The sequence below is a fragment of the Halichoeres trimaculatus genome, unplaced genomic scaffold, assembly GCF_033239565.1.
Source record: "Halichoeres trimaculatus isolate MK-OKI-2021-1 unplaced genomic scaffold, fHalTri1.1 fHalTri1_scaffold_10, whole genome shotgun sequence".
Classification (NCBI taxonomy): domain Eukaryota; kingdom Metazoa; phylum Chordata; class Actinopteri; order Labriformes; family Labridae; genus Halichoeres; species Halichoeres trimaculatus.
Window position 1 is genome coordinate 23,871,984 of NW_027437187.1, and position 19,999 is coordinate 23,891,982.

The 19,999-nt window shown below is 39.8% G+C and overlaps 1 protein-coding gene across 8 annotated transcripts in view; it reads right to left on the reverse strand.

Moving 5' to 3' along the window:
• Window positions 1-19,999, reverse strand: part of magi2b (membrane associated guanylate kinase, WW and PDZ domain containing 2b) — a 97,330-nt gene that overhangs the window by 56,594 nt on the left and 20,737 nt on the right. For 7 of the 8 annotated variants that reach the window (XR_012598855.1, XM_074676823.1, XM_074676822.1 and 4 more), the window contains exon 2: window positions 7,128-7,244. Coding sequence is in view for 5 of the 8 variants with exons in the window: in XM_074676823.1 (XP_074532924.1) it covers window positions 7,128-7,244 (117 nt within the window). In the remaining 3 variants the exon portion in view is untranslated. Of the gene's footprint in view, window positions 1-7,127; window positions 7,245-10,487; window positions 10,841-19,999 lie in introns of those variants that run through there. The other variant, XM_074676824.1, reaches the window with a different exon arrangement.

Below are 19,999 nucleotides of genomic sequence, written 5' to 3' on the forward strand. Positions count from 1 at the left end.
GGTTTGAATCCTATGATTAGTTAATTATCTTTTGTTGGGCTTTGTGTCAAACTTCAGCACATTCAGTGCAGAATGATCTCTCACTGTCGAGCTAAGTTTGAAGCTAACAAACGAGTTGACCTACTTAATTGATTTTGAGAATTAAAAAAATATTACATAAAAGTATTTATGGTTAATTGTTAATACTTGTCTGGGGAAATTTTTTTCCAAAGAAGCATGACTGAAAAACTAAAAGACAGAATTGGAAGCATGCCTCAGAAGCTGCTGCATCAGCACTTCAGGTTGTTTGATGAAGCATCTGTCTGCCAGATTCACCATCAGCTGGAAAGACAACCGTGTTGCTCAGAGGATCAGAGTTTTGCAGAGCTGATGATGGGGTGACATTGAGAAATTACCCCTGTACTAAGGTTTGTCCTGTGGTGATGAAAATTAACACTGATAGGCTGAACGGACACTTAAATTGTCTGTAGAGCTGGCTGGTAGAAGAGGACAGTGGGGTCATGATAATGCACACACACACATGCACGCGTACAGTGCTGCGTGTAGTGTGTGCGGCTGCGTATGTGTGTTTATGTGTAGAAGTACAGATTAACCAGAAAGAAAAGTCTGAGGTGTCAGCATTTACTGACCATTACAGAACACCACCAGATTCATTACTCCGTCATGAAGACAGGCTGAGGAAGCAAAGGAGGTAAAAACCCTGGAAACTGGAACATTCACAGAGCAAGAGTTTCAGAGGTGCCCCATTTTGTGATCAGCAGCTGAAGAGACCATCGTACCAATGGGGGGGAAAAGAGACGAGATGACACCTGTCCAGAGCTTAACAGGCAAAGCACTTTGCAAACATAACCAATTCATTAATCATGTTCAATATTTGCTATTTTCATTTCATGAAATTCATATCATTCCCATGCAGCTTCTTTCATCTGTGGAAAAACATTAATCCAGTGTGCCAATCAAACCGCAGGGAGCACAGAGCCACATCAAAGCATGTCAGCCAGCCCATTAACACGAGCAAGCCAGCAGGCAAATCACCCCTTTAAGGAGAGAGTCCCTGGGGGATGATGTAGCTGTCTTTCCATCATACACACACACACACACACACACACACACACACACACACACACACACACACACACACACACACACACACACACACACACACACACACACACACACACACACACACACACACACACACACACACACACACACACACACATAACTCTCACACAAGATCAGAGAGGCGTGTGTAACACCAGCACTTTACTTTGTTATAAATTAAGCCTATCAAATCTCACACAAATAGAGTAATCATAACATCAGTTGAGAAGACATCATACATGTACCTTCATGTGCTGCAGGGCTTTACAAAGATTTATTCACGACAAATCTGCTTCATAAACACTTTTAATACTTTTTGACAACTCATTAAACTCTTGATTATAAAGACAAACAACCTCAACAAACTGTAATTGCTTCCATCACTCCTCCATCATCATAATCACTATCAGTCAGTTCTGAATGTGGGGTTAAGGCCCAGCTACATCAGCAGTTCAACACCTGCAACATGCCCCAGCAGCAACCATGGTTCAACCTCACAATTTTTTTTTCTTCATGTACTCAATCACACGAATGGAAGAGTAAATGTTAAATATCCAGTTAAAATGAAATCATGTTAAAAGAAGATCAGTGACATCTGCCTTACATGCACTGCAAGGCCCCGTTTACACGACGTTTCATCTGAAAACGCTAAAATGCAGTAAAAAAATCTGCATTTACGCAGGAACGCTGACGGACTGAAAACGCTGTAGTAAGCATGCCAGGCCTCTAGGTGGTGCTATAACTGTCTTGTCCAGAAGCTGCTTTTGGTAGACCTCCACTGAAGTAGAGTTCAGCTGGTCATCTGGTGCATTGGGGAATACTAAGTGCAAAAGTGGAGAAAAGATGGACATTTTGTTGAAAGACAGTCAGCAGATTGAGCAGCACAAGCACAACATGGTAGTTGGTGACAATTGTAACAACTGTACTGTTGTCTTGTTGTCTGCATGAAGTGCGAAGAGTAGTGTGATGTCATCGTTTCCACTGAAAATGCCGGCTAACTGTTAACACAGCAACGGTGTCGGCAGCGTTTCAGAAAAATCCCACTCTGGAGGCCGTTTTCAAAAGTTTGCGTTTTAGGTCGGCTGAAACGCCGTTTCCGTATAAATGTGTGGCTGAAACGCAACAAAACTTTTGCGTTTCACCCTAAAGCCCTTGTTGTGTAAACTGCTCCTCAGATGTGAAGTTAAAAATAAAAGAAGACAACTCTCTTAGAAATTTTTTCAAGGTCTTTCAGGACTCTTACTACTAGGGCTAGGATGATATGCTATTCTTGCAATCCGATGTTATTACGATTTTTTCAGGTGCCGATTCGATTTAAATTGCGATTCTTCTCTTTTTTGTGATTTTTAGTTTGCTTTTTTAACACCAGACTATGTGAAAAAGTTAAATGAGGATGATAATGACTATGGACTATATCAGGAGCCATATTTTCCCATAAAATGCACATCACGTGAGTCAGAGAGTAACAGTTCACCTTCTGCTGGAGAAAAGTGGTAACTTTAATCCAATCCAGTCTAGAAACAAAGACTGAAATGAAGACTATGAATTAAGAAAAAAAAAATGACGAAGAATCCTCATTATAGTATTGTCAAAAAATCCTGATATATTGATTTTTTATTTTTTTCTTCCACCCCTACTTACTAGACATCCTGTTCTAAAAGACAATAAGAACTTTGAAAAAAATAATCTTGAGTGATGAAGCCAATAAGTAGAGCCAAGGAGGGCTCATCCATCCCCTTACAGTCATGGACAGATAGTTTTTTGTAAATTTGAAAGTGTTGAGAAGTTCAAAGATTGCTTTACAGTTGTTCTTGCATTACTATGAGCACAAAGCTATGGTTTCAACACCATAATATGTATGACTGGTACAATATAATTTTCTCCCAATTTGATTTTTTTGTGGTTTCTGGGGTGCTGATTCGATTTAAATTGGAATCCTATGAAATTTCCAATTTAAGTTTGCTTTTTTAGCACTAGACCGTTTAAAAAAGTTGAATGAAGATGGTGTCCACAGAATATATCAGGGGCCATGTTTCCCAAAAAATGCACACCGCGTGTGTCAGTCTTAAGGATTTATTCAGGGGATCTGACATTTTAACTTGTTTCCAACCCAGCTTATAAGCAAAGGCTAAAATAAAGGATTTAATTTTTGAAAGAAAAAAAAAATCAATTTTTGAACTAAAAATCACAATTTCAAATTGCTCAACAAAAAATCCCAATACTTTGGTAGGATGATTTCTTCCACCTTTAATAATATGCTGTACTATACCACTCAAAATTTGTTATATACAACATCTGAAGATGTGATTACACAAGTAAAAATCATTTCAATATCTAACCATAAACAGTCTAAATCTGGTGACAAATAGAAAAACAGAAAACCTTGCATGTTAAATGTGTAGTTTACCACTTGTACTCTAACCAGTAAGGCGGTCATGGAACTGTATGAAGCTTTTTGAACTAAAAACATTTTCAAACACTGATGGCACAGCTGCATAAATAATGCAGACATGTTGCATTTAGAGGGCTGCACAGTTTAATCTCTTCTGTGCATCAAGGTTTAAAGGTGCCGTAGCCATTAGGTTTCCTCACATCACCATAAAAGCTAGCTTTATTACAGCTTTCCTATCATCAGTTGCGTCAATCAGCTCCAGCACCGTCCTCAGCATCTTGGTCATGTTCCTCGTGAACATCTTAATCTGTCCTTCTCTGCAGTCTCCAAAGGAGGATTCCCTGTCGGAGGCTGAGAGGCTGCAGGGCAGAATGCGTCCAGAGCAGTGAATGTGAAGTGACAGAAGCTGCATGTATTTATAGGCTATCTGAGTAAAGGAACGTGCTGCTCACTGTTGAATCTATTTATAGAGCCTTTTACTGATGCCTCTGAGTAGAGTAGTGGGGAGGAGATGGTTCTCCAGGGAATAACTTACGAGGTTCCCTTATATCTCCCTCCACCCCCATTCAGGGCACGTCTGCCCTTCTACTCCCCACGTCTCTGCTCGGCTCAACCCTCCACCCTCTTTCCATCCTCTCCCATCGACTCCTGCCTTCTCAGTTTCCATCCTCTGTCCTCCTGCATCTTCTCAACCCATCCCTCTTGATGATCTTTTCTTTGCCGTGCCTGCGCCTGTCTTCACCTCTTTTCCATCTTCTTTTGGAGCGTCTTTGATCATTACCACATCCATTACCTTCCCTCCTATTTGTTCTCTCCATTTACGATTCCCCCGCCTATCCCTGCTTCTGCTTCTTCCTATATGTTTGCCTGATCTTCTCACTCCTTTAGCCCCATTTCATAGCTCTACTCTATCATCAAAGACACACTCCTACTGTTTGTATGCAGCGAACAGAATCATCTAAGACTTCTCTTTCAATTCCTCAACGCCAGGTGCTCCAGTCGACGTTGAGGCTCATTTTCTGAAGTGGTCAAGTGATTCCTGAGAATGGCGTGAAGCAGGGAAAGAAAAACTGCTTGAGAAAAGGCTTGAGAAAGCCGACGGACTATAAAACAGGGGCAGCCGAACCACTTAACGTGATACCTGAAGATGTATTCACTTCACATCCATCAGAAATCTCTTGTGCTGCCTTCTTTGTTTCATCTGCTTTACACTGCAACTGCTGACTCAATCTTGCGAAATCGGACAAATCTCTTGTGTTTCAGTATCAGTTTGGAGCCGGGATTAGTTGGTAGTTAGTAAGAGAATGTTAATGTGTGTTTGCTAGTGTCTGCCATGTGCACTGGTCTAACAGTAAATGGATGTGGTAACAAAACCTGAGGATACTTACACGCCTAAGTGAAAGCATCCTTAAGCAACTCAAAACGTGAATTAACTTGTTAACGATGATCAAACAATCACTTTTGATTCATGATTTTAGGGAGAGAATGGCCAATCCTTGAGCCAAGTGATGTAACAGGATGCAGGAGTTGATGTCAACATGTGAACCTTCTGGGTGTATGAACACACACACATACACACACACACACACACACACACACACACACACACACACACACTCTTCCTCCCACGTCCTTCAGTGTGACAGCATGTTGTGATGCAGAGTGGCGTCTGCTTGTCAAGCTGACAGACTCACACTGACAGCGTGGTCAGAGCACTGCAGACAAGGGAAAAAAACACTGATTTTACAACGCTCCAAACCACAACAACAAACAGCCTGCCGGGCACGAGCAGCACAGCACTGAGCACCCTCATCTCTGTTTTTTTAGCCGTCTGATGCTGTGTCACTCTGATGGTTGAGCAACGCTTGCCTTTGTGTGTCTCTGAATGCCAGGAAGTCATGCAGAGAATGTTTTTGTAGCGTCCTCGGCCAACTGTACGGCTTTTTGTGCAACATAATTGACCTGCTGACCAAAGGCAGATTAAAACTGGGACATTACGTGGAGGTGGGTTGGGGAATCGCTGTAACATCATATCATGTATCTTAATGATTAAATTTACGCAACTTAAAGCTGCTGAGCAGAGGCTCTATAAGTTGAGTTCTGGTAATCTACATCGCATTGTTTCAGCTTTGTTAAGTGATAGACAGTTAATTATAGGGATGTCATTTCTCCTCACACATCACACACAGTAACTGTCTTTCCAGTTTCAGAGATGCCTGTCGGCAGCAATTACTGAGTAATAATGGAAAAACGATGGTTCATGCTACCAAAAAGCGCCTGTGCCATCATTTGGCATCGACCGGGCTTAAGTGTTGAACTCTAGCTATTTCTCGTCACCTCAGCCATCACCCTGTCAATCTTCCTTCAGTGCATTATTCTGCTGCAAACAGGATGCCAAAGGAAAGAAAAAGAGAAAGAAGAGGGAGAGTTGGCTTTTTTAGGTCTAAAGTTAAAAGGGAGAAAAAATCTGATTGAGTGACTAAAGGAAATAGAAGAAGCAGAGAAGAAGGAGAAGTCAAGGGGGACATTAGAGAGGGTGAAGAGTGAAGGCAGAGAGATGAAGACGACAGGAGTTGAGTGAAGGAGGGAGGGAGGGGGGAAAAGAAGGAGAGAGGGGCTCAGGAACTGTGCAGCTGTGGGAGAGTATTAAACAATCACTTCTGTGTCAGCGGCTCAACACACTGAGGACATCTAGTATAGTAGAAGTAAACAGCCCACAGAAAAACAAGCCTAACTATCGCAAAATTTAAGGTTCAATTTTTCAACATTCAGGATTAGACTCAGTTTTGTCCAGAAAGGAACAAAAGGCAAACTCCGCCTTCTTTTCTTACTGAACAATTCAACAGTATGTTCAAAGGATGCTGAAAAATGACGTGTACAAAGCCCTTCACCAAACATCAAGTAACAGAGCAGCGACCCACACGCGTGCCGTCCTTTCAAAGAAGCATGAAGTCGCATGTATTTCATGTCTGCAGTCTCCAGAGGAGCTGATTCATGAGCTGCTGGCTGTATTGACAGCCGGCAGATGCTGCTGGCCCCCCCTCAGTGTCAATGGCAGTAATGACAGAGTCCCACAGTAGGCAGCATGACACAAATCAGCAACACATAGTAACCACAAACACACACATCCACACATGAGCAACAGTGATCTTTCTGAGGTGCTCACACACACTTTAAGACACATCCTCCAAACGTACACAGGAGGGTAATGAGTAATTATCTTTGCATATCTGTGTGTGTTGTGCATGTCTAGTGTGTGCTGAAGGGGGTAGGGCGTCAAGGCAACACAAGCCTCGAGACAAGAGGCTGGTTGCTATGGAAACTCAGCAGCCGGACGATTGAAGGAAGAGAGGGAGCGATAGACGTGAGAGACTGAAAGAAAGAGCATGTGAGATGATAGAAATACGGGAGCAGAGTCCTGAGGGGCGAGGAGGGAAATCTGAAACAGTAAAAAAAAAAAGGAACAGAGGAGCAGGAGGGAAAAAGATATAAGACGGAGAGAAACACGATGAAGAAGACAATTACAGACTGATACTGAGGCAGAAGAGATGAGGAGATCAGAGGAGTGGAAGAAATTGAAGGAGTGATGGAGGCCAATAGTAACAAAAGAGGCAAAGAGATGTGAACTCACAGGGAACGGTGCGGAGGTAGAGGTTGTCTCTGATGATCTGCTGGTGGTCGTGGTCCACAGAGCCCTTGGAGAAGCGCAGGTTGAGGTAGTGCCGCAAATCCTTATCAACCACCCCCCCTAAACACAAGCACAAGGAGAAGGACACAAGTGTTAGCTCGTTATAATGGTATGCATGACACTTAAGCCTGGAAGGTTACATTTTACTGGAGAAATACAGAAAAATCTATGTGATGTGGTTGGTTCTGGAGCAGGTTGGAACCATGGACTGTATATAGAGTGGACAGTGTGGCTTCACCATTTATCATTGTACGGTTCTGAAGCCAAAATACCCTCATCACAGGTGCAGCCATTGAAGCAGTTTGCAACCAGAGTCTGCGCAGTAGAGACTGTGAGGGATTCTGGGAGAATCTAATTGGAGCTGGGTGACAAAAATTATAGTTTTTTTTTCTTTCGAGAGTCTAATCGCTTCTTAACTCTACCTCCTGACATATTTTACAATCCCCGAAAAAAACGTGTGACAATGACATCTGTCAATCATCGTTAAATATTACGTAAAACCTCATTTCTAACCTGGTATAACTAATGAAAAAGAAACTTTTCAGAAAAAAGAGGACTTGAATACAAGACAGCCAAATGAAATCTTCAAATCACTTCAACAATCTGACGTGAGAAACATTTCTACGAAGTGTATTGATTTTTTTAAAGTTTGACCACAGCCCATCTGGAATGACTGGGGAAACGTATTTTTTAACCTATACTGCAGCCAGCCACCAGGGGGAGCGGTTTTTGTGGAGACCTCACTTCGAGCTGAGCAAGCGGACGTCCATTTTTTTTACAGTCTATGGTTGGAACCCCCAAATAAACTGATGAACATATAGATAATGAGGTATGATCAAAATCAACAAATCAAGCCAGGACAAGGAGTCAATCCTTCAACCAGGACTGTAACCTTTGAATATTGGTTCCTAATCAACCAACTGAGCCAAACCAGCTCTCTCTTTGTTAAAATCTTTTTTCTGTTACACACAGAAATCATCTAAGCTTATAAAAAGCTGATTACAAAATGTTTGCAGGATGTCAAAGAGTCTGAGCATTAGTTTGAGTAAATAAAAGTTGCCACTTTAAAATGAAATATATCCTTCAGAACTGACAGCAACTTTTATTTCATTGTCCTTTAACTGAATCCATCATCGTAGAGGCAACATACGACTCTTTCCCACCTTTTGAAAAAGAAAAGCAGAACTGTTTACATTCCAGAGTTCTGAATCATTTATTTGAAAAGAAAAAATCAGAAATTCCAGGTTTGGATGTTTTTTTTCCTCAAAAGTGCAGGTATTGTCCTTGTTTTTATCATCTATTTGTTTTTCTTGTTCAGTATCAAAACACTCAGCTGTCACTAACACAGAGTTTTCCCAGAAATGTTCCTCTTGGCCTCTCTGATGATCATCTGACAAGCATCTACTTCCTCGGTTACCTGGACAACCAGTCCCCCTTCATCAAATGCACAAGTGATCGGTTAGCTGGAGCAACAACATCAGCACCTTGCCAAACAGCAGGCAGCAGGTTGTTACGTTGCTGAGCGGTCAAACATACACTGAAGTAACACTCTGAGTGCTCTCTGAGTCCTCACACACTAGGTGTTAGTCTCTCACCTCCTCAGGAACAGCTTCACACAAAGCAAAACAGACATACTGCATGTAGCATGCAAGCTAACCACAGCTAACGCTAGTGAGCCAACATAAATCATGATGACCTCTGTTTCTGTGTTAAAACCACATTCACAAACCTAAGACAAATTGCTGAAGCTGGCTGACAAAAGGCTAGAGCTGTGTCGATAACCTTAAAGATTTTGGGCTTTAGAGAAATCATTCTGCTTTGAGCCCAAGTAGCTGCATCCCAGTTCACAAGACAGTGTGGCAGCAGGATGGCGAGAACCCTGAGACACATGGGTTTTGAGTTACTGGGTTTTTTTAGGATCCAAATGCTCCAGAAACTTGGACGGAACAGCTCAAACTTAGAACATTTAAAGACTGGTTCAGACACTTAGCTTTAGCTCCTATGTCCAGCAGAAATATTGATATTTGGTGACAGTGTTTCAGTTTTTCCAAGGTACACTGAAGAATTTAATAAGCCTTACATTTTGAGCTTAATTGTAGTGGAAACATTATATAGCTTAACAGAGCTGACACAGGATGAAACTTCAAAACTGTTAATCTCCTTACAGAGAAGAGCATGAGAGGAGGGCAGTTTGTGATAAGGTTTAAGAAAAAAAACACATCAAGCTTTTGAGGCTGAGGTTGAAGTAAAATGGCTTCATCAAATGGCAAGAGTGAACTGGCTTTCACACAGAAGCACAACAGCAGAGGCCACCACACACACACACAGGCACACACTCATACACACAGATCATGGTAATAGTGTAAACCGGTGATCCCCTTGGGGCTAAATATGCAGTGTCAGCAGGTTGGATGGAAAAGGCCCACAGAGGACAGTAGCTCAAACCACCTCATCTCTCTGCCTCTCCGTCTCCAACAACCGCTCTTTGTGTAAACGCTCCTTGTTTCTCGTTAGTCTCCCAAAATGAAACACAGTGCAATAAATGACAAACGTGAACGTGGAAGAAGACTGTCCGCTGGCCAATGTATCTGTGCTGCACACACACTGTAAGATAATGTCCATGGATGTTTCTCCTCCCTTCGTCCCAAAGCAAAGAAGCCCGAGAGGACGAGAGGAGGAGAACTTATTCTCCACACAACATTCAGTATGCAAGACTATCACATCCGACAGCAGGAGGTATGAGGTTACAAGCCATGCATTTACAAATGAAAAACATGTCCTATCACTCATGCATACTCTAGCGACCTCCTGCTGAATTGCATTGACAGGTTTCGGCCTACCGGTTGAGATTAATGCAGCTCACACCCGTCAAAGAGAAATACAGCATACTGTCGAAGAGGAAAATCTTAACAAGGAGGAAAGCTACATGTATGTTGCTGTCCATGACTATTTTTTAAATACCATCTTATGTAAACTGACACCATTTTAGTGAGGCTCTGAAGCACAGTGGTTTGCTTTACAAACAGCAAAGCTCGAGGAGAGGAGACAAGAGGAGAGGACCGGAAAACAAAGGATGACAGGATGAAATCTTGATCTACAGTATTTTGGCTGTCGCAGCTTCAAACAGGCACACAATGCATCATGCAGCTGTGGATCTGAGCATAATCCATATCCATGACACGCAAAGACAACAGCGCACGCATATTCATACATGCACACCACCACCACACACAGATGTATGTACAGAGGCAGAAAGGAATGAAGACACAGACAGTGACGTGAAAGGAAGTGCAGACCAGACACCTCATCAGCGGCTCGCCAAGACGATGAAGAAAGACATCCTTTCTCCACAGGTATACATCCACAGACAGCCTGTCCTCCCAGGCGTCCTCTAGCCCTGTAACCGGCCACCGCACATCTTCAGCCGCCTGGGTGAAACCTCGGTGTCCTCCCTCCTGCCTCTGCTTCTCCACCGCTGCTCTGGCACACACACACACAGGCACACACACACACAGGGGCACACTCACACGCCAGCAGCACCTGGCTGCAGCCAATTTTAATCCCAATGAAAAGGATGAGGACGAGGGGGAAGGGAGATGCAGAGAGACGCCGGGAGACGGTGAGAGAAAACGACCGTCAGGAGAAAAGAGAGGAGAAGATGATGTGCCAGTGGGAAGCCGGGCTCCTAACAAGCAGCCATCGGATTGGCTGAGAAGCTCCAGCAGTCCTGCAGCAGCCCCTATCTGTTGCTACTGTTACTGCATTGTGATGTTGATGCATTTCTCTGGTTAGTGTTTGTGTATGTGCACAAGCCTGAGAGAGGGAGAGATTCTGTCAGAGGAGAGAATAAATGTTTTTTTTCTGTTTGAAAGCATTTATAGCTGTGTGTCTGTGTTTCTGAGTGTGTGTGCACCCAGATGCTCCCTGACAACCTCAGATACTCTGCGCCTTACCCAGCAGATGCTCTCCCTGTTTGACCTTGTGTAGACGTCACAGACCGAAGAGAAATACGGTGAAAGGCAGCAGCATATGTCACACTGAGGTTACACACACTCAGCAGCACACAGAGGGCTGATGAGCTCACAGCTGCAGACACCAGTGAGCCCCGATGCCTCCAGCAATGTCTTGGGCAAGGTTCGGTCTAAACACAAGGAATAAACAAACACCAACACAGAAACACATGATCCTGATATGATTACTCAGCCCTGGACTCAGCTGTGTGTGGAGGAGGATCTCAAAACAGCAAATTTAGCAAGTACAGATTTAAACCTGAGTCTGTAAACATCACTGTCAGCTTCTTTTGTCCCTGGCTGTTTTAAAGCAGTGGGAAAGATTCTTTGGGAGATAAATCTGTAGATTTTCACAATATGGTGTGCTCTTAGGAGGAGAGCGGTGTTAGCATTAACAAGGCCGAAAATTCACATCAGCTGCCACTGAGGCCTTAGTGCAGTTAAGCATTATGTTAGTTCAAGCAGGTCACATGTTCTGCTCCCCATCTGACCGTCTGCTGACCCCCCCCATCCAAAAAAGAAAACATTTCAAACATGCCCCACATCCTTGCAGCTGTCATAAAACTGCTCCCTCTCTCTCAATCACAGTAACCTCGATGGTACAGTTTCTCCAAAATTAGCTCGTCATTTAAATTTATACATGTCTCACATTGGGCCTCATTTAATGATATGTGCGTAGAAATGTTCACAATATGTGCGACCAGCCAATCTTGTTCTGACCACCTTGTGAATATAAAATTGACAGGCGCATCATAAAAAATGCAACATTTAAAGATGTACATAGTCAATTTTTTAATTGTAAACTTAGTATTTAATTAAAGAGTCAACATTTTAAGAGTGATAAGAGTGATAAGTGTGAAAATGTGTTGATTTCATGGTTTTTTGAGACATTAAGTCAATTCACTGTTTTTATCATTGAATTCTAATAAAGGCTTTTCGGTTTTACTGAAAGTATTTTAAATATGTTGTAAATCTAATTTAGTTAATTACCTCCGTCAACGAGGTTATGTTTTTGGGACAGTTTGTCCGTAGGTCTGTTTTTTTGTCTGTGAAGAATATAACTCAAAAAGTAACAAACTGATCTAGATGAAATTTTCAGTAAATGTTTAAAATGGGATAAGGAAGAAGCAGTTAAATTTTGGAGGTGATCCGAATCACCATCTGGATCCAGGATTTTTTTAAAGGATTCTTTATCATTGTGAGATAGGGCCGTTTTCAACATATGTGTATATAACGCCACGATAATTGGTAGGATTGCTTTGCAAAACAATACAAGACAAGGTCACATTAATTTCCTCACAGATGTAGAAGTACGATCCAGATCCTGGCAATATTCTGGACACAAAGATCTGGAATATGAAATATGTACTGGGTCACCAGAATTTTCAACACTGTCAGGTAAGAAATTATCATACAAACCTGCAGCTTACAAAAAATTGTAGCAGACAGTCTGCTGAAAGGGAGTATAACATTAAAGTAGGACTAAAGTGTTGGTGACAATCACACTATGCTTGGCGGAGGTCTGCGCTCTCTCAGTGCTTTTCTTGTTTAAAATAATTTAGTTAAAATAGTACGTGTTTACATTTTCTGAGAATATCCGTTGTCATCATTTGTGCTCATATATAGTCAGAAGAAGTTTTAGTTTTACACACAGTTTGATCACATATTTGTGTGTACGCAGTTATTGAATGAGGCCCTATGTGTCTACTCAGTGCCTGCATGCCGTTTGTATTCTGCGGGTACTGTTGGCACTAATAACTGTGTCACATCAGGTGAAAGCAGGTAAAGCTTTCCAGTTCCTCAAAGAAATCCTGAGACTCCACAATAAGTATGCATAATGCATAGCTAATGTCTTTGTCGCTTGGCAACACTATAGAAGCTGATCTGTTCACACAGCTACCGACAAGAAACACGATAGCAGTTTAAGCAAAAACTGTTTTTCTTTAACTAAACCTCTGCATCCTCATTAGACCCAGTGTCTTTAATTAGTAAAGAAATCACGTCTTATTATTACTATGTTTGACTTAGTGGGTAAAAATTGAACCTTTATTTGCCCTATAGAAACAGATTGAAGCGAGATAGAACATACATATACCACAATTTAAAGACATTAATATGTTTCAGGATGCAGCAATCACTGGGGTATGGAGTTGAGCCTTTTTGCTACCACTGTGCCCTGAGAGCTGCAGATTTCAACGTGTGGTGAGTTGATTTTTTTGTCTCACACTGCAGAGTAACAAAAGGTGAGAGATGCTTATTTTAAGCTACAAAAGAATATCTAGCGTTCAAGTCAGAGTCATATTTATATTTAGTTTTTTAAGATTTTAAAGATGAAAATCTATTTTTTGGTGTGAAACTGGACTAAGTGCCATCAAAATATTTTTTTAAAATTGCCAGTAAAAATCTACAAGAAGGCTTTTGTCTCACCCTTTTATCAAACCTTGTTGTACTGAATGACACATTCAAATTTCAAAAAGATACTACTTTGATTAAAAATCCAGCTACAATCTTTACAAAAAAATCAATCTTATGCTTTGTAAATTGGTGATGTACAACTTTTTTCAGTGTGTGAATAATATAAGTAAAACTGTGCTGTTCATCCATCTCTCTTTAAGAATACAGTTACGAGCATTAAACCACAGTCAGCGCAAGAGTACCAAACCTGAAATATAGCGAACCTGATAATGCAACTTTTCTGCCAGAGGTTGTTTAATAATGAATTGTAAATTCTGCTCCTGATGCCCTCAGCAGATTAAGACCACACTCCAACACCTGACACTTATCTGGATAAGCAGACTCCCCCAAAACAGCCCGTAGCCTGAGGCCCAGCAAAACAGCATGCAAAACATTTAGAGGAGACGACAGGCATTTATTCTTCAGTCATTACAGAAACATGCTTCACCTGTCTCACCACCAGCCACACACGTCTCCCTGCTCTTCGTTCAATCTTTAAAACACATATATATTTTCTGGGTGGTTCATGCCAGTAGATTTTGCATACCTCGGACAAAAACTCAAACGACTACTGATGAAACCAGGTTCCACCTAGTTCAGATTTTTGTTGTCAAAGAAGAACCACAAAACTCATCATTTCCATTTATTGCACTGTCAATGCAAGAAGGAGGAATATTTAAAACAGGCCATCGACAAAAGCTCTGTGCAAAAAAAAGGATGTGTCCCTCACTGTCTAGCTAACAGCCAGTTGGAGCAATTAAATAGAAAATGATGTTATAAAACTGTTTTCTTACACTGATGCAAGCTGGGTGACATTCACTTCACAAAAACACAGTTCATAAAATAGCTCGGCAATTGATTCAACTATAGAAACTCCTGAATCCTGGTTCAGAAAGAAGAATAAAATAAAAACTGTTATTGAGTAGACATGTGTTTTGAAAACACTTGTGAGCAGGATCCATGATGAACTGTTTCTATAAGTTAGCAAATTGTGTCTGAATTGTAAATTCTCTCTCTAGGTGCAGCATTTAAACATGCATAGCTTGTACGTATTAACTGAATTTGAGTTTGAATACCTGGTTCTTAACCTTAAATATGTTTAATTATGTTGATGAGAAGTTATTCATGACAAAAGCAGCTGTAAGGAATTTTGCGCTTTGTATCTATTGTGGGGCCCAAATGGACCGAGGTGCATGCTGGGTAATGTTATGATCTTGATCTAGGTCTAGGGTGTGGAAGTTTTTCAAGATTCTTTTGGGGTGCATTTGTGTTTTTCTTTAAAACGCTGCTATTACAGCAAAACGGATGAATTTATATTCACTCAAAGAAGAATACACAAGTGTAATATAACAAAGGTGAAACTTTGTTTCAGAAGGCCTTGGTTTATACTCCTCATTTTGATTCTTAACTCAGATACTGGGCTATCAAAATTCCTATTTTTTTAACAAAATAATGATAAGTTATCCAGTGAGATATTGCTGAGTTGCAAGAATGACATGGATGTTATACCATGAGCTAGTAGAATTATTGTTAAGCACACCATGACTTCTATAGACTACAGGAAATATCTCATTATGTATTATTTATATATTTCATTCTTTTACAAATAAAAATCAAGACAAAGAAAAAATAAAAGATCCCAAAAATGAATGAAAAGGAGCAGAAAGAAGAAAAACTCTTGTTGTATCTGCCCCTTCTTTCACAGGTTACAAATCAAACAATCACATAACAGTAATATAAGAAAATAACAAAACAAAACACCTGCAGGCAAACATGCCTTTTAACATTTCATTCTTTTCACAAAAAAGAAAAAGGAAAACAGCCAACAAAAAGACAAAAGAACACATCTTTTTTCCCCTTTATGCCACTCGACAAGACCTTATTTAATTTCACTGTATTTACTAAGAAATCTGGATTTGATCTTTTTTTTAAGATATTGATTGATTAAGCTTCTTTAGTTTCTCTGTTAAGATTATTCCATAAAATGACTCCTTTAACTGTAAGGTAACGCTCTTGTTTTTTTTACATACTTTGAATCCTTTTGAAGTACAACAACTTTGTTTGTTTTTTTTTAATCTATCTTGAAGGTTTATTGGTAAAAGTTATTTGTGAGCCTTGTATATAATCTGCAACATTCCAAAATTTACTAACTCACTAATTTTTAACAATTTCAATTTAAGAAATATAGGGGTTAAAGGATCTGTATACTTACTTCTTGTAATAATTCTTATTGCTCTTTTTTGTAAAAAGAAGATTGACTGGATGGAAGTTCTGCATGCACTTCCCACACTTCAACACAGTAAGTCAGATATGGAACCATCAATGAGTTGTATAACAGATTCAGAGCTTTGTTGTCCAAGTCATTCTTTGCTTTATAAAGCACAGCAACTGTTTTTGCTATTTTCATTTTTATTGCATTGATATGGGATTTCCAAGTCAGACTGTCGTCGATAGTAACTCCTAAAAACCTAATTTCATTCACTCTGTTAATTTTAGCACCTTCTATATTTATCAAAACAAAATTAATATGAACGCCTAGAATTGGTAAGATTAGAGATTCAATAAAGTATAACTGTAGTATTTAGGCTCTCAGACACGTTGCCATGATGTATTTATGAACATCAACATAAAGGCTGGAAGAGGAGCAGGCACATGTTAACTAACAGGGGCCATTTTGTTGGATTAGGAAAGGCATAATTAGTTTTGACATGTACATTCTCCCAAGAAGCCGGGAGAGGAGGGAAGCACAGTCATGCCACATTGATTCTGTGACTTCCCTTCCCAACAAAGTTTAACTGCTAAACTCTTCAGCCCTGCAGACACGCTCCAGGAACACATGGTGGCATGCAAACTCAAGACTCTAGGATACTCGCACACACATTAAACACAAACATGCATGGCTACATGTTTCGCTAACATGCAAGTGATCCAAAAGCAACAACAGGGACAATGCCAATGGTGAGGCATTATTTCCATGTTAAATCCAATGCATACAAACAAGGCATCTCTGGCTGTCATGGATCTGACGTGGAGCTTATCATGAGAAATAAAATAAACACAGCAAGACTTGGTTATCAATAGCTTGCCTGCCTCCTACATAGGGTCACGCAGGCCACAGAGAAGCACAAAACTGCGGGGCAAAAGTCAGCACACTGTGCACAGATATACCTCTGGAACACACAAATAAAAAGAGGAATAAATTTGCGTCTGTACCCTCATACATATTCTGCTCAAGCTACACATGAAAATCTCCCACCTGCTTTATGCCTTTCTGAACAAACACAAGGAGTGACTTCAGCAAATGCCAACAAGGTCAACCAATGAACACAAAGCTGGACACACAATGCCAAATTTTGTGCAAATTTATGGTTATAGATATTATAAGAGGAAAGCAAAATAGTTTTGTTATCGCATTTAAGCGAAAGGATAATATAAAATGTATTAATGAAAAAATACTGAGAGAAATTTCAAGTGGAATGGTAAGCAGTGTACCAGTGACGGTTATCAATGACACATTTTTTTTCACACAGGAATATAGTTAGAGACAGCTGTTAACTGGTGCTAGTAGCTACATTAATTGTGTAACACCAACACAAATTATGCTAACCAGAATCAACCCCAAACAACCAAACCACACATAACTAATTAAGCAAACCTTGATGCTATTTCCACTGGTGTTATAATCGTTATTTACTCCTCTATCTAGCTTTGAAAACAGTTTTTTAGTAAATTTTGTGAAAACCATAGACAAAAAATACATCCCATTTTGGAATGTGACTTTCAAAAATAATGCATGATTAAGATTTAAAAATGTATGTTTATGAAGTAACTTATCTCAATAATTTAAAAGCAGATTTGTCTTTCACCGATGTCATGATGACGATGTCACTTTTTTGTGCATCAAATTAAAACAATTTAATAATGACATCATTATTCCATGCTGATTGCTTTGTTTCTTATTTGTTCTTTCATCTTACTTGTTATTTTCAGTTAGTCTTGTGTGCCATGTCTTGTGTTCTTCATGTCTTGTTTATTTTCACCCGTTTGAGTCTGAAGTGTTTCTTGTTTCATTGTGTAGTTCTTGCTCCCTGCTCGTCTAGTTTAATTTCTACCTCCTGCCTGTGAGTTGATGACATGTCATACGTTTCAGCTTGTATCTTTGCCTGTATCATGTTTTAGGTATTTCTTTAAATTAATGATATAGACATGCTATATTATGCTATAGATTTCTGTACACAATTTAAACTGATAGTGAACTGCATTGTTACAGAATATAGCCTATTTTTAACACCAGCCAGTAACTGTTTCAGATTTGATACGCTGTCATTAGGATGAAAATTGTCCTTGCTGAGAGGGAAGATAACATTGCCAGACTGCCTCATTGATTTTATTTTTTATTTTTTTAATATATCAGCCTTGTGAATTCAAGTTTCACCTCACGCTCTTTCAAAATGTCACTTACCAGCCCAGTTTATCGGCTTGATTGCTCAATAAGTCTGTTTCTTATACTGTATATATGAGAGAGTGATGGGGCTGAACCCTCACATAGTCAATGCAGTCAAACTTGCAGGCTATGTGAGCCTGTTAAGACTTTAGATTGTAAAGGAAAAAGACACTACTAAAGGATCACACAAAGCAGAACAGTGCCGCACTAATTACTCTCACAATTCTGCCAAACCTAAACAATCTATGACTTTATGGAGGACATCATCAGTACACAAAGATAATTTTAAAAATGCAGATGAACTTTACATTGTGTTCCTTATTTCTTGGTGACTTCAAGTTAAAGAATTGATTAGTTTCATTATTTTTACTTTTTTTTTTATTTTATTTTTTAGAGTTAATAGGATTTTTGATTTAATCCCATCACATAACATGTTTTCATTTGACTCCCATAACTGAAATGTGTGTGTTTTAAATTGGTTCTAGCTTTAAAAATTTAAAACACACATGTCAGATACAAACAGGAATGCTGTTTAAGTTTTATTGATAAAAACAAAAACTTCATCACTTGATTCTTATACCGTATTCTTGAAAGAAATATTTACCTCTGCATTTCTTTCTGCCCACTAATTTAATTTTTCAGCACTTTTCTTGTTTCTGCTCTTTATTGCTCTTTTGTAACATCTGACATTTGAGCAGCACAATTCCTCTGTTTGTCGCTTCATTCACCTCTCCAGTGGTCCTGTTAAGATTATCCCGATCTGACCCTGTCTGCAGTCTCCTGCTCTCCAGTCCCAATTAGATACAGTTAGTTGAGCTGGTCCCAGAAGGCTCATATGGGAGTGTCTCACAACTGAGACTGCAGGTGTGTGTGTGTGTGTGTGTGTGTGTGTTAATTATTCCATACCGTGTACAGATTCTGTACGTGTGGGTGTATTGAGACTGCTATTTAGCTGTGAATGAAGTATCTGTTTCCAGTACTCCTAATGGCAATTTTGCAGCAGGCAGCAGTGTCCATTATTAATAGTAAATGACAGAGCCTCTCTCCTAAAGGTCTTTGTATTGATCCCCCTGTCTTCAGACTAGTCTTAATGATTATGTTCCTCCTTTTCTTTCTCAGCGGCATCGTAATCAAGGCCAGACACACATTTACAGCCTCTGAGTAACAATAAAGTGAAACAAGGCAACATTATAAACGACACTTCAGTACAAAAAGAGGGGGGTTATGGGTATTGCCAGCGCTAATATTCCTTGTACCATCTTTGTCCTCCCACAGTGAACAAATAAATCCCTCATCTCTACTCAACTCACACATCCGTGCTGATGAAATAAATACTGATGGACACGAATGTGCCTGTGTGTTGTTGTTTGTGCAAAGGCTCCTACTTAAAATACGGTCATACGGAGATGTTTGTCTCTCCTGATTGCACTCCCAAGTTTAAGCCATGCACCTCAACCTCTACCAGGAACAACAAAAGGGATGCATCCTAATGTGAGTAGACTGTGATATACTGCAAAAACTGAAATCTAAGCAAGTGTTTATATTATTTTTTGTAAAAAATTCCCTAATTAGACTTATTATGAGCTAGATTCATTCTTAAAAGCACAGACAAATAATGCCTGATTTTCTTGTAAAAATGTAAAAATCTGCCAACGGGATAAGAACTAATTCATTGTCTAGTTTATTTAAAAAAGAAAAATGTCTTATTTCAAGAAACTTGGCAAGCAACTTTTTCTTACCCTTTACCCCTTTTTCCACTCTTTACAAGTAATTCAGGCATCAATTCCATTTTTTATTGTCTTAAAATAAGACATTTTTCGGAAATGTTAGGTGTATATGGCTCATATAAAGTCAAATAAGACCATATATACAAAAAATAAATACATTCTTCATTTTCAGCTTTTAGT